The following is a 13,343-nucleotide window of genomic DNA, read 5'->3' as shown; positions in this document are numbered from 1 at the left end:
ATGAGTATAGTAATATATAGTAGTGTATAGTATCATTTAATAGTATAAATTAGTACAAGTATAGATATATAGTAGTTAGATATATAGTTAATAGTATATAATAGTACAATTATAGAATATATAGTATGTAAGAGTCATATAATGTATAACAGTATAGTAAAGATATATAGTATTAGTTAATAGTTATATAGTACAAGTTAGAACTATATAGTAGTGTAATAGTATATAATGTACAAGTTATAGAATATATAGTAGTGTAATAGTATATATATAGTACAAGTATAGATATATATAAGTTAGTGTATATAAATAATAGTACAGTTAGAATATAGTATTGTAATAGTATAATATAGTACAGTATAGAATATAGTAGTGTAAAGTATATATAGTACAAGTATAGAATATAGTAGTGTAATAGTATATATAATAGTACAAGTATAGAATATATGTAGTGTAATAGTATATATATAGTACAATATAGAAGATATAGTAATGTAAAGTATAATATAGTATCAAGTATAGAATATATAGTAGTGTAATATATATAGAATAGTATATAATAGTACATAGTAGAATATATAAGTGTAAGAGTATACTATATAGTATATAATAGTACAGTATCGAATATATAGTAGTGTAATAGTATACTATAATAGTAAAGTATAGAATATATATAGTAGTGTAATAGTATATAATAGTACAATATAGAATTATATATGTGTCATATATATACAGGAATACAACGTATAGAATATATAGTAGTGTAATAGTAATAATAGTACAAGTATAGAAGAATATAGTAGTGTATAATAGTATATAATGTACAAGTATAGAATATAAGTAGTGTAATAGTATATAATAGTATGAAGTATAGAATATATAGTAGTGTAATATTATAACGTATATAATTGTATATCTAGTACAGTATAGAATATATCGTAGTGTAAATATAACAAGTATACAGTTATAGAATATATAGTAGTGTATAAGTATTACTATATAAGTATATAATTATATGTATTGTATAGTACTACTAGTACAAGTATAGAATATATATAGTGTAATCGATAATAGTATACGTATAGATATCTAGAGTGTAATGTAATATAGTATATATAGATATTAATAGTGTATTATATAAGTAACACGTATAGAATATTAGTAGTGTAATAGTATAAATAGTAACAGTATAGAATATATAGTAGTGTAATAGTATATAATATAGATAGTATAGAATATATATATATATTATATAGATACAAGTATGAATATAGTATGTACATAGTATATATATAGTACACAGTATAGAATATAGTAGTGTAATATACGATAATAGTACAAGTATAAAATATAGTAGTGTAATAGTATACATAATATATATAGTATAGTGCAATATATAGTAGTAGTAATAGTACACTATAATAGTATATAATAGTACTAGTATAGAATATATAGTAGTGTAATAGTATACTATACATAGTACAATGTATAGAAATATATAGTAGTGTAATGATGTAATATAAGATGTATATAATAGTACAATTATAGAATATATAGTATGTAATAGTATATACTAGTACAAGTATATACTATATGTAGTGGAATAGTCATAGTATATACAAGTAATAGAATATATTAGTGTAATAGTAATAATAGTACACGTATAAATATATAGTAGTGTAATATATATAATAGTAACAAGTATAATGATATATGTATGTAAATAGTATACTATAAGATGTACAGAGTAGAATATTAGTAGGTAATAGTATAGACTAAATGTACAAGCTTATAGACATGTATATAGTGACTAGATACTATAAAGTATCAGTATAGAATATATAGTAGTGTAATAGTAACATAATAATATATGAATAGTACAAAGTATAGAATCCATAAGTATGCATGTAATAGATAGTACATAATATCGTAATATATAGTAGTAATTTATACTAAATATAAATTAGTTATAGTTGTAATAGTAATACTAATACAAGATAGAATTAGTATGAAGAATAATCTAGCAGTGTAGAATATTGTAGTGAATGTATATATTAGTACAGGTATAGTAATATATTGTGTTATAGTGGTAAAAGAGATGATTCAAGATTCTGTGTGAAATATACTTTGTATAATGTAGCAGATAGACTATATAGTATATCGTATAAAGTATGAAGTATCATAGAATAATCAGTCTTTCATAGTATATGGAATTCATAAGTATGATCATGTCTATGATATAGTATATAATATACAAGTCAAAGAATAATATAGTGTGTAATAGTATATAAAATAGTATACGATATTCGATAGATGATATATAGTAATAATGTATATATAAATATATAGTTTCTGTATATATCAGTCTTCAGTAGTAGATAGATATTGTGTAATATATAACGAATAGTATATGGTATATAGTATAGTCGTACCTAGGCTAAGTAATAGTATATTATAGATATAGTGTGAATAGGTAATAGAGTACATAGTAATTAGATCCTGATTGTGTAGTAGTATAATACTGATACATCTATGAATTATATAGTGTAATAGTAAGAATAGTAACAGTATGAATATAGTAGTAGTCTGTAAATATTATCTATACGTAACCGTATAGCATATATCGTAGTGTAAATCGTACACGCGTACTATCTAGAATATATAGTAGTGTATAGTATATATATAGTACAGTATATCGAAATATATCGCTATTTTAATAGTACATAATAGTACAAGTATAGAATATATAGTAGTGTAAATAGTAATACTATAATAGTTAAAGTAGTAGAATATATAGTATATTTAATAGTACACTATAATAGTATAATATCTATAAGCATATATAGTATGTAATAGATAATAATAGTAAAGTATAGAATATTATAGTGTAAGAGTAACTAAATGTATATAATATTACTAGTATAGAATTATAGTGGTAATAGTACTATATAGTAAAGTATAGAATATATGTAGTGTAATGTATACTATAATAGTTAGATTCATTATAGAATATATAGTAGTGTATGTAATACTATAATAGTATATTCACAGTATAGAATATAGGTAGTAGTATACATAATGTATATAATATCCAAGTATAGAATTATTCAGTGTAATCGTATAAAATATAGAGATATATAGTATCGAATATAGACTATATAGTAAGATAATAGTATATATAATATAGATAATAGTACATATAGAATATATAGTAGTGTAATAGTATATAATAATAGTATCAATAGTACAAGTATAGAATAGTAGTAGATAATGTATAAAGTAAGTATAGAATATATAGTAGTGAATAGTAATTAAGAGTACACAGTATAGAATATCTAGTAGTGTAATAGTATATAATAGTAAAGTATAGATATATGTAGTGTGTAAATCGGTATAGTAAAGTACAGAGTATAGATATTATCGGAGTGTATAGTTATAATCGTATGAGTATATAGATATATAGTAGTGTAATATATATTTAATAGTATATAATAGTACAAGTATAGAATATAAGTAGTGTAATAGTATATAATAGTAAAGTATAGAAATATAAAGTATATGTATAGTTAAATAATAGTATGAAGTTAGAATATAAGTAGTGTATAGTATACTAATAGGACAAGTATAGATCCTATAGTATGTTTAATGTATATAAAGTATAAGTATAGATATAGTAGTGTATAGTATGTAATAGTATACTTAGTATAATATAGAATAGTGTGTAATAGTATATAAGTAGACAAGTATAGAATATTATTAACAGTATTAATAGTATATATAGTACACGGATAGAATATAGTAGTGTAATAGTAATAATAGTACAAGTATAGAATATAGTAGTAATGTAATAGTATACTAATAATAATAGTACAGTGTATATAGAATAATAGTAGTGTTATATATATCACTATAATAGTATATAATAGAATAAGACTAATAGAATATATCAGTATGTAATAGTATACTATAATAGTACGTATAAATATCAGTTAGTGAATATATGTCAGTGTATAGAATATACAATTAGATAATATATAGTAGTGTAATAGTAATCCTATAATATTAATCATAATAGTACAAGTATAGAATATATGTAGTAATAGTATACTATAATAGTATATCATAGTAAATTATAAATATGGTTCATAGTATACTAGAATAGTATATAATATACAAGTATAGAATATATAGTAGCATAATAGTTATGTCATAGTACAAGTATAGATATATAGTAGTGTAATAGTATGTAGTACAAGTATAGAATATATAGTAGTGTAATAGTATCATATAATAGTATTAATAGTATTAATAGTATATAGTACAAGTATAGAATATATAGTAGCATAATAGTCTAGTAATAGTATCAGGTATAGAATATATAGAGTGTAATAGTAATACTATATGTATCTATATATATATAGTATATAATAGTAACAAGTATAGCTAAATTAGTAGTGCATAATAGGTTATGAGCAGATAGATGATACTACGTTAGTAGTAATAGTATACAGTAGTAGCATAATAGTATATAATAGTACACAGTATAAATATATAGTGGTAATAGTTATAATTAATCAAGTAGAATATAAGTAGTTATCGTATATAGGACTAATATAGAATATATAGAGTAGTATAGTAATATCGTACAAGTATCAGTAGAGTGTCACTAGTATTAAATAGCTATGCGTATAGATTTCTAGTAGTGTAATCGTATATAAGGTATGAGTATAGAATAATATAGGTATGCATAATCTAGGTATAGTATATAGTAGCATACAGTATATAGAAAGTATAATTATGTAGCATATAGTATGTATATACAAGTATAGAATATATAGTAGTGTAATAGTATGTAATAGTAGACATTTGTCAATGCAGGACTTTTACTTGTAATAGATTAATTTACAGTGTGGTATTAATACTTTTAGTTAAGAAAAAAGGAAAATACTTGGTATTTATAATTATACTAATAACATAATTATTAGTGGTGAATATTTTTTTTTGAATGTAATTTTTGTTCAAAATGTTCTTTTTTTTTAATGATAAAAAAAACTCAGAGAGGAGGAAGAGGAGGAGGAAACAGGAGAGGAGTGGAAGAGAGAAGGAGGATTTAGAAAGAGGAGGAGGAGGAGTAATTTTAGGGAGGAGGAAGAGGAGGAGCTGCGGATGGAGGAAGAGGAGGTGTCCCGTCCGTCTGTGTCCAGTGGAGAAGGAGAGAGGAGCGGCCGCCATGTTGACTAAGAAGCCCGGAACCTCGGTCCTCCCGACGGGTGAGCACAAGCCTCTGTAGCCGGGCTGAGGGCGCCTGAGCCCGGCCAGTGTGGCGGGCACACACCGCTGATACTTCCGCTTCTCACTAGCTCGGTTAAATTCATCGTAAATTAAAACGTAATAAAGTCAGAAGCGGGTGAAAAAACAGTTGAGGGGAAAGGGCTGAAAGCTCTGCTAGCTACCTTTTAAATAGAAACAGGCTTTCTTTATCTGCTCATTAAAACATACATGTCATGTTGTTTTTGTTTTTAAAAATGGCAGCCGGAGGAATAGCCGTTACTGTAGAAACTAAGCAGATCAAATGAAAGCCGCTCCTAACGGCTGTCAGGTTTATTTTTAGCTAGCTAGAGCTAGCATTGCTGGGGATGGGCGAAAACGAACGAACCGATGTTATTGAACGACTCTTTTTACGGTGTCCGGTATGTACCCGGGTCAACCTGTCGACCCTTCCGATGTGCCGGTGCTCATAATTCCCACACTTTTTGCTACTGAACCAACCAGGTTAAAAAGGTGCGTTTACATGCTCCTCTGATGGCCGTTAATCATCAAAACTCAAAACGGTTCTACACAATTAAATGAATCGATTCGAAGTGACCGATTCTTTAATCGGAACCGATCCGCCCATCTCTCGCTAACAACAGATCAGAAGTGACAGCAGCATTAGGAACAGGTTTCCCAGTGTGTTTACTGCCTGTTTATAGCCGCTTTGTAACGCGTTAGTAACAGTACCACACGTGACAGGTGATTTTTGAGTAGATGTTAGACACTGTAATCGGTGGTATTTGGTGTTTTTCTTAACGTTAATGTGTGTGTGTGTGTTGCTTGGTCATTTCTGGCCTCCAGCTCGGCTCACAGAAATAAAGATTCGGTTCTTTTCGGTCAGAGATCGATCGGAGTCGCTTCTGGTGTTTTAAAAAGTCAGTATAATGCATTTATTATTATAGCTGTCAGCTCTTAAATACGCCTTATCTGATGACAAAGACACGCCAATGCTGTTATGGAGCTATTATTAGATGTTAATATTCATGCTGGAGCATGTGCCTGAAACTTTCGTTTTACAGCTTTTACAAGCTGCTATTATCTCATAAGAAGATGTTTCCATCGTGGTAATGGGAATTTAAAGAATGCTGCATGGATGTGTCATTGTTTAAATGTAAATATGTCATGTTAATTTGGTTACAGACCGCTGTTATGAGATCCAGATCAATGTGTAGGCATGGTTCAAATTTATTGGCTTGTTTTAAGCTCATATGTCTAACAATGAGTAACAAGAAAATTGCAGTTTAAAGATATTTTTGAGATAATTCGGGAACAGTTTGTCCTCAAAAGTTCTCAAATGTCCTGCTCGGTACATAACAGCGTTCGTGTCTAAAGAAGAACACAACAAAGAAACAATTATTATGAAGGAAGCTTATCCAAAACGCTTGTTTACGTTATGTTGATTAACAAAAATCCACCATCAGTCAGGCTGTAATATATATATATAAGTATATTAGCATGTGTAATAACAGGAAGTATTGCAGAGTAAAATGTGGTTAATAGGTTAAATACTGCTGTAACTAACTTATCTCTTGATGTAAGACAAGCTATTATTCGCCATTACGTAGCCCTGATTCGATTAGAGGGATTAGATTCATCTCTGTTGGCATTGAGGCAACAACATGTAGTTTAGCATCAAGCTAGAAGTGCAAAAATAAGTAGAAATGCAAAGTAATACACAGATTAAACAAGAATAAAAGAGATAGGTATGAACACGTTACAATCAGACGTGGGTAGAGTAGCAAAAAATTGTACTTAACCCTCATGTTGTCCTCATGTTGTCCTCATGTTGCCATCATGTTGTCCTCATGTTGTCGTCATGTTGTCCTCATGTTGCCCTCATGTTGTCCTCATGTTGTCGTCAGTGTTTGTTCTCATTGCCCTCATGTTGCCCTCATGTTGTCGTCATGTTGCCCTCGTTGTCGTCATGTTGCCCTCATGTTTTCCTCATGTGCCATCATGTTGTCGTCATTGTGCCCTCATGTTGCCCCTCATGTTTGTCGGTCCATGTTGTCGTCATGTTGTCCTCATGTTGCCCCCATGTTTGCCCTCATGTTGTCGTCATGTTGCCCTCATGTTGCTCTCATGTTGCCCTCATGTTGCCCTCATTTGCCCTCATTGTTGTCCCGTCATGTTGCCCTCATGTTGCTCTCATGTTTCCGTCCATGTTGTCCTCATGTTGTCCTCATTTGCCCTCATGTTGTCCCCATGTTGCCTCATGTTGTCCCATGTTGCCTCATGTTGCCATCATGTTGCCATCATGTGTCTTCATGTTGGTCCCCATGTTGTCCCATGTTGCCCTCATGTTGCCTCATGTTTGTCCCCATGTTTGCCCTCATGTTGCCCTCATGTTGTCCTCATGTTGTCCTCATGTTGTCGTCATGTTGCCCTCATGTTGCTCTCATGTTTCCGTCATTTTGTCCTCATGTTGTCCTCATGTTGCCCTCATTTGCCCTCATGTTGCCCTCATTTTGTCTTCATGTTGTCCCTCATGTTGCCCTCATGTTGCCATCATTTTGGTCTTCATTTTTGTCCCATGTTGTCCTCATGTTGCCCTCATGTTGCCCTCATGTTGTCCCCATGTTGCCCTCATGTGTCCCATGTTGTCCTCAGGTGGCCCTCATGTTGTCCTCATGTTGTCCTCATGTTTGTCCCCATGTTTCCCTCATGTTGTCCTCATGTTGCCCCATGTTGTCTTCATGTTGTCTTCATGTTTTCCCCATGTTGTCCTCATGTTGTCCCCATGTTGCCCTCATTTTGTCTTCATTTTGTCCCCATGTTTGTCCTCATGTTGCCATCATGTTGTCCCCATGTTGTCCTCATGTTGTCCTCATGTTGTCCCATGTTGTCCTCTATCAATGTTCTTTTTAATTCCCCAAAATAACATGATTGATTCCAACGCTCTTTGCCAAGTACAAATCTCTACTTTCATTAATTTTGGGTCTTATTCTATTTTAGCATTGTAAAACAATGAAGTGTTTTTGAAATAGTTTGAGTAAAAGTTGACATATTCCAGTCTGTGATTATCATCAACATCCATTCCTTTATTTTAGTCTCAATATTCCAATTTCTGCTTTTCTAACTCAAACATTAGGTATAATTTCCTATAAATGAGGTTTATTGACCATAAATTCCAAAAATAACTGTAAACTAACTTTTTAAAAGTTAGTGTTACGTAGTGTTGAAAACGTCAAAAAAAGTGACAAACACTGAAAAAAGGGACAAAAAACGTAAGAAAAAGTAAAAAAAAAAAAAAACATCGATAAAAAGCATCAACAAAAGTGTTGATTTTCAATTTTGACGGGAAGACGACACGAGTAAAAGTACTTTTACCTCAGAATAATGGGGGGGGGGGATCTATACAGCATAGTATCGCAGTATTTTGTCACAGACACGGAGTATAGATCTGTTATTATATATTATATATTATATATATTATATATGTTATGTATTATATATATGTTGGTCAGTTTGTCCCGTTCTGCAGCGATGACATTGACGTGAGATGAACAAACAGAGACATGTTTCTTTTTAGATGAAACGGATGTCGATGAGTTTCTTTTTGGGCGACGTCATTAGAAATTGGGGGGAAAAGTTAGAAGTTGGAAAAAAGGTAATAAATTGCAATACATCGCAGAATATTGCAATATGTCGAAAAATCACAATAATCGCTGAGTAATCGCTGATATCGCATCGTGTAGGGCTGTGCAATCGATCAAAAAGCAGTCGTGATTTATGATTTCTGCTCCCGTTGATCACAAACGCAGAATAATCGAGAAAAACAATTAAGTTAATCCTTATTTTCTCTTGTGTTCTGAATTTTAAAAATTTAAGTTTAAATAGGAAAAGTATGGAGGGAAATGTCACATTTTGTATGTTTTTTTGTGGGTTTTTTTTCTGTTTATTCATTTGACTTTTTCCACTGTTCAACCCTCGTGTCGACGGGACGCTTCTATCGATCTTTTAAACTTTTTTTTTTAACGTTTTTTAACTTTTTTCAGCACTTTGGATGTTTTTTTTCCAATGTTTGTCACATTGGAAAAAGTTGGAAATTGGAAAAAAAAAAGGTTATAAATTGCAATGTATTGCAGAATATTCCCCCCCCCCTACAGTTTTCTGTTCTTGGCCCCTCTGTTATGTGTTTTCCACCAAGACTAACCAGGTTCTGGTTCTGGTTCTGGTGCCAGCTGGATCCTCCCCAGCCTGAGAGCCAGCAGACCGTTGGTGTCCTCCCCAGACCACGGTGGTTCTGGTATCCTCCCCAGACCACGGTGGTTCTGGTTTCCTCCCCAGACCACGGTGGTTCTGGTTTCCTCCCCAGACCACGGTGGTTCTGGTTTCCTCCCCAGACCAGACCACGGTGGTTCTGGTTTCCTCCCCAGACCACGGTGGTTCTGGTTTCCCCCCCAGACCACGGTGGTTCTGGTTTCCTCCCCAGACCACGGTGGTTCTGGTTTCCCCCCCAGACCACGGTGGTTCTGGTTTCCCATCCATGTCCAAAGCTAACATCAACAGCTCTCTATGGTTAACAGCTGACCGGGGTTTTCAAAATGGCCGCCAGACGTTTTGGTTTTCCGACGTCATGATTAACCCCCCCCCCCGCACCTGACGTAACCAGTTCTGATCTCTAGACCAGGACTACGTTGGTGCTGATTTGGAACCCGTGTTCTTGGCCGGTTCCATATTTGGCACCGACTCAGAACCAGGACTGCCTTCGTGGAAAAGACATATTAGAGAGCAGATGAGTCAACGCTGGTGACCCCCCTGCCCCCCCCCCCATAGTTTTCTGTTCTCAGCCCCTCTGGGGGGGTGTGACCCCGATGAGTGTCACATTGGAAAAAGTTGGAAAAAAGGTTAGAAATTGCAATGTATATCATATAGTTGCATAAGCACCGTGATGATATGATATCGCATGGGGAGGCATCTGGTGATCCCCCCCCCTCCCTCTACAGTTTTCTGTTCTCGGCCCCTCTGGGGGGGGGCGGGGGGGGGCGTGACCCCGCTGAGCGTCACACTGCGGTCACATTGCTGCAGGTTTTCCCACCCGTCCGGTCGAGCGGCATGCCGGGCGCGCTCTGGCATCTCCGGCTCGGTGTCAGGTTGCCGTGCAGCTCGCTGCCGTTCCAGCCTGTCGACGTGCGTCTGTCAGGCTCGCAGCTGAGGATCCTGCATCCATGTGGTCTTCAGTTCAGATCCCCGGTTCATTATTAGATCCCCGGTTCATTATTAGATCGTAACGTACAGTGCAGAGTACAGTATGGTTATTTACGGCCGAGCCGACGGGCCACGTGAACGGTTTGAGATAGTCTCAGCAGCACTGGACCTTTTTAGGCTGATGTTAGTGGTGTTTTTATTATATTATTTTATATATATATATATATATATATATATTTATTACTGGTACAATGCTTTATTAGTCTGTGTTTATTGTTCTTCCAAAAAATGTATTAACCCTCGTGTTGTCTTCTCGTCAAGAAAATCCACACTTTTGTTGATGCGTTTTATCGATGTTTTCTTAAGTTTTTTTGTCCCTTTTTTCAACACTTTTGACCCTTTTTTTTTTTTTACCAATTAACAATACAACTTCTGTCATTAGATGTAATTTGTAACGGTTTCTAATGTCAGTGTGTGTTAGCATTTTGAAAAGAAAAGAAGATGTAAAGGACGTTGAAAAAAGTGACAAAAATGTTGCAAAAATGTCCAAAAATGCAGGAAAGAATTGATGGAAAATATGGGAAAAAGTGACAAACGGCAAAACTCAGGAAAAACAAAAAGTTGCATGTTCTCGTCAAAATTGAACACTTTTTGTTGATGTTTCTAACTTTTTCAACACTTGACGCTTTTTTGACGTTCAACACTACGTAACACTAACTATTATACTTTATTTTTACAGTTATTTTTGGAATTTGGTCAATAAACCTCTATTTATAGGAAATTATACCTAATGTTGGAGTTAGAAAAGCAGAATTAGGATTATTGAGACTAAAATTAAAGGAATGTTGTTTATGATAATCACACTGGAATATGTCAACTTTTACTCAATACTATTTCAACAACACTTCCATTTGTTTTACAATGCTATAAAATAGAATAAGACCCAAAATTATGAAGTAGAAGTTGTACTTGCAAGAGCGTTGAATCATCATGTATTTTGGGGGAATTAAAAAGAACATTGATATAGGACACATGAGGACAACATGAGGACAACATGAGGACAACATAGGACAAACATGGGGACACAAGCAACATGAACGGACATGAGGCGACATGAGAACACATAGACAACATGAGACAACATGAGGACAACATGGGACAACATGAGACGAACATACAACTGAAGCGACATGAGGACACATGAGACAACATGAGGACAACATAGGACACATGAGGTTAAAGATGCGACAAATTAAATCATCATATAATGACAAAAAATCATCATCAGGTGTAACACACACAACACCCCCACACACCCCACACACACACACACACACACAACACACACACAACACACCCACACACACACACACAACCCACAGCGATAGAGAGAGACACAGAGAGAGAGAGAGAGAGAGAAATATCCGGCTATATTAAAACCTTCATCCTCCTTAGCCTGAGTCAATCTGTGGGACCAGCAGGCTCTAGCCTGGATTGGATCACTTTGGCCCGGGTCAGTCCGGTCCAAGGGTGCTTTAAAAGTCCTCTCAGTTCACGTTGTTGAACGCGATAACGACATCACTTCCAGTAAATAAACGGATACTGAAGTGGACTCGTTTCTGCTGAGATACAAAATGAACAGTGAAAGGAAACCGTCTTGTTCTTGTTATTCTGAATATAAAATATAAAAGCGAGTGGCAGTTAGACTTTAAAGTGCAGTTCCTGATATTTTCTTTCAACTAACACAAAACATCGGAGTGTCGTTCGCGATATGTTCATCGTGCCAGTCAACGACAAAAAACACTACAGGTTACATTTTCCTTCCTATTTTACCAGATTCCCGTCGCTGGATGTCGTCTGGTGGGAAAGTGTCAGCCGATTCCTTCGAGGTCGTCCTGCTAGTTCTCGATTAGCTGCGATTTAATTGGGGAATTTAGGGATTTAAGAGGTGGCTCTTAGGACCCGACAGCTTCTTTTCTCCCATCAAAACAACGGAGGGCCACGCAGGCCCTCGGCCTCTGTTCTAAAGATATCTAACCTGTCCCCGGTTGGTTTCTCTCTGGGAAAACACGGCGGTCTGTCGGAGGGACTCGGACCACTTTTCAGTATTTTGGGAGCTCGACACGTGTGTTGCGCAACGAGCTCGTTCAGTGCTGGTCGAGTTATGTAATATTTGGTATGTTGAAGGGAGGCATCCACACATCTTGTGCTTTGAAAGGTTGATACCTTGTCATGTAGTCAGAGCTCAAACCCCCCCACCCCCCCCAACCCCACCCCTTTTTTCCAACCTCTAATTTTTCCCACTTTCAAATGACGTCCCCGAAAGGAAACTTTGTCAACATCTGTCATATCCAAAATGAATCATTTCTCTGTTTTTTTTGTTCATCTCACTTCGGCTCACAGTAGAAAATTGCACTTTAAACTTTTAATATTCAATTCATTGTTAAAATAAAAGCAAGTTGGAAAGGGTTTCCTTTCATTTGTTTGAAATGCAACAAGCAGTTTGTTGCATTTTAGTGAAATAGCCGACTGGAACTAGCAGAACTGAGTACTTCATGTGTTTTTTTATTGTGATATTCAACAAGTGGTCGCCTAATACTGTATCTGAAGTCTCTTTATATAGACCTTAGTGGTCCCCTAATACTGTACTGAAGTCTCTTTATAGACCTTAGTGTTCCCTAATACTGTTCTGAAGTCTCTTTTATATAACCTTAGGGGTCCCCTAATACTGTATCTGAAGTCTCTTTTATATAGACCTTAAGTGGTCCCCTAATACTGTATCTGAAGTCTCTTTATATATACCTTAGTGGTTCCCCTCATACTGGATCTGAAGTCTCTTTTATATAGACCGTAGTGGTCCCTAATACTGGATCTGAAGT

General features: G+C 34.3%; 2 protein-coding genes across 20 annotated transcripts in view; one reads left to right on the top strand and one right to left on the bottom strand.

The window, feature by feature from the left end:
- nrcama (neuronal cell adhesion molecule a) overlaps positions 1–13,343 on the bottom strand; it is a 1,100,153-nt gene that overhangs the window by 730,476 nt on the left and 356,334 nt on the right. The gene's annotated exons all lie outside the window — the stretch shown is intronic.
- Positions 1–13,343, top strand: part of dyrk2 (dual-specificity tyrosine-(Y)-phosphorylation regulated kinase 2) — a 28,098-nt gene that overhangs the window by 1,157 nt on the left and 13,598 nt on the right. For 3 of the 5 annotated variants that reach the window (XM_032505081.1, XM_032505080.1, XM_032505082.1), the window contains one exon: positions 5,058–5,270. In XM_032505081.1, coding sequence (XP_032360972.1) covers positions 5,231–5,270 — 40 coding nt within the window. In that variant the 5' untranslated portion in view covers positions 5,058–5,230. Of the gene's footprint in view, positions 1–5,057; positions 5,271–13,343 lie in introns of those variants that run through there. The other 2 variants (XM_032505084.1, XM_032505083.1) reach the window with 2 other exon arrangements.

This window comes from Etheostoma spectabile, chromosome 23 (genome assembly GCF_008692095.1).
Source record: "Etheostoma spectabile isolate EspeVRDwgs_2016 chromosome 23, UIUC_Espe_1.0, whole genome shotgun sequence".
NCBI lineage: Eukaryota > Metazoa > Chordata > Actinopteri > Perciformes > Percidae > Etheostoma > Etheostoma spectabile.
The sequence above is the reverse complement of the archived record's forward strand: the minus strand, read 5'-3'. Positions and strand labels throughout refer to the sequence as shown.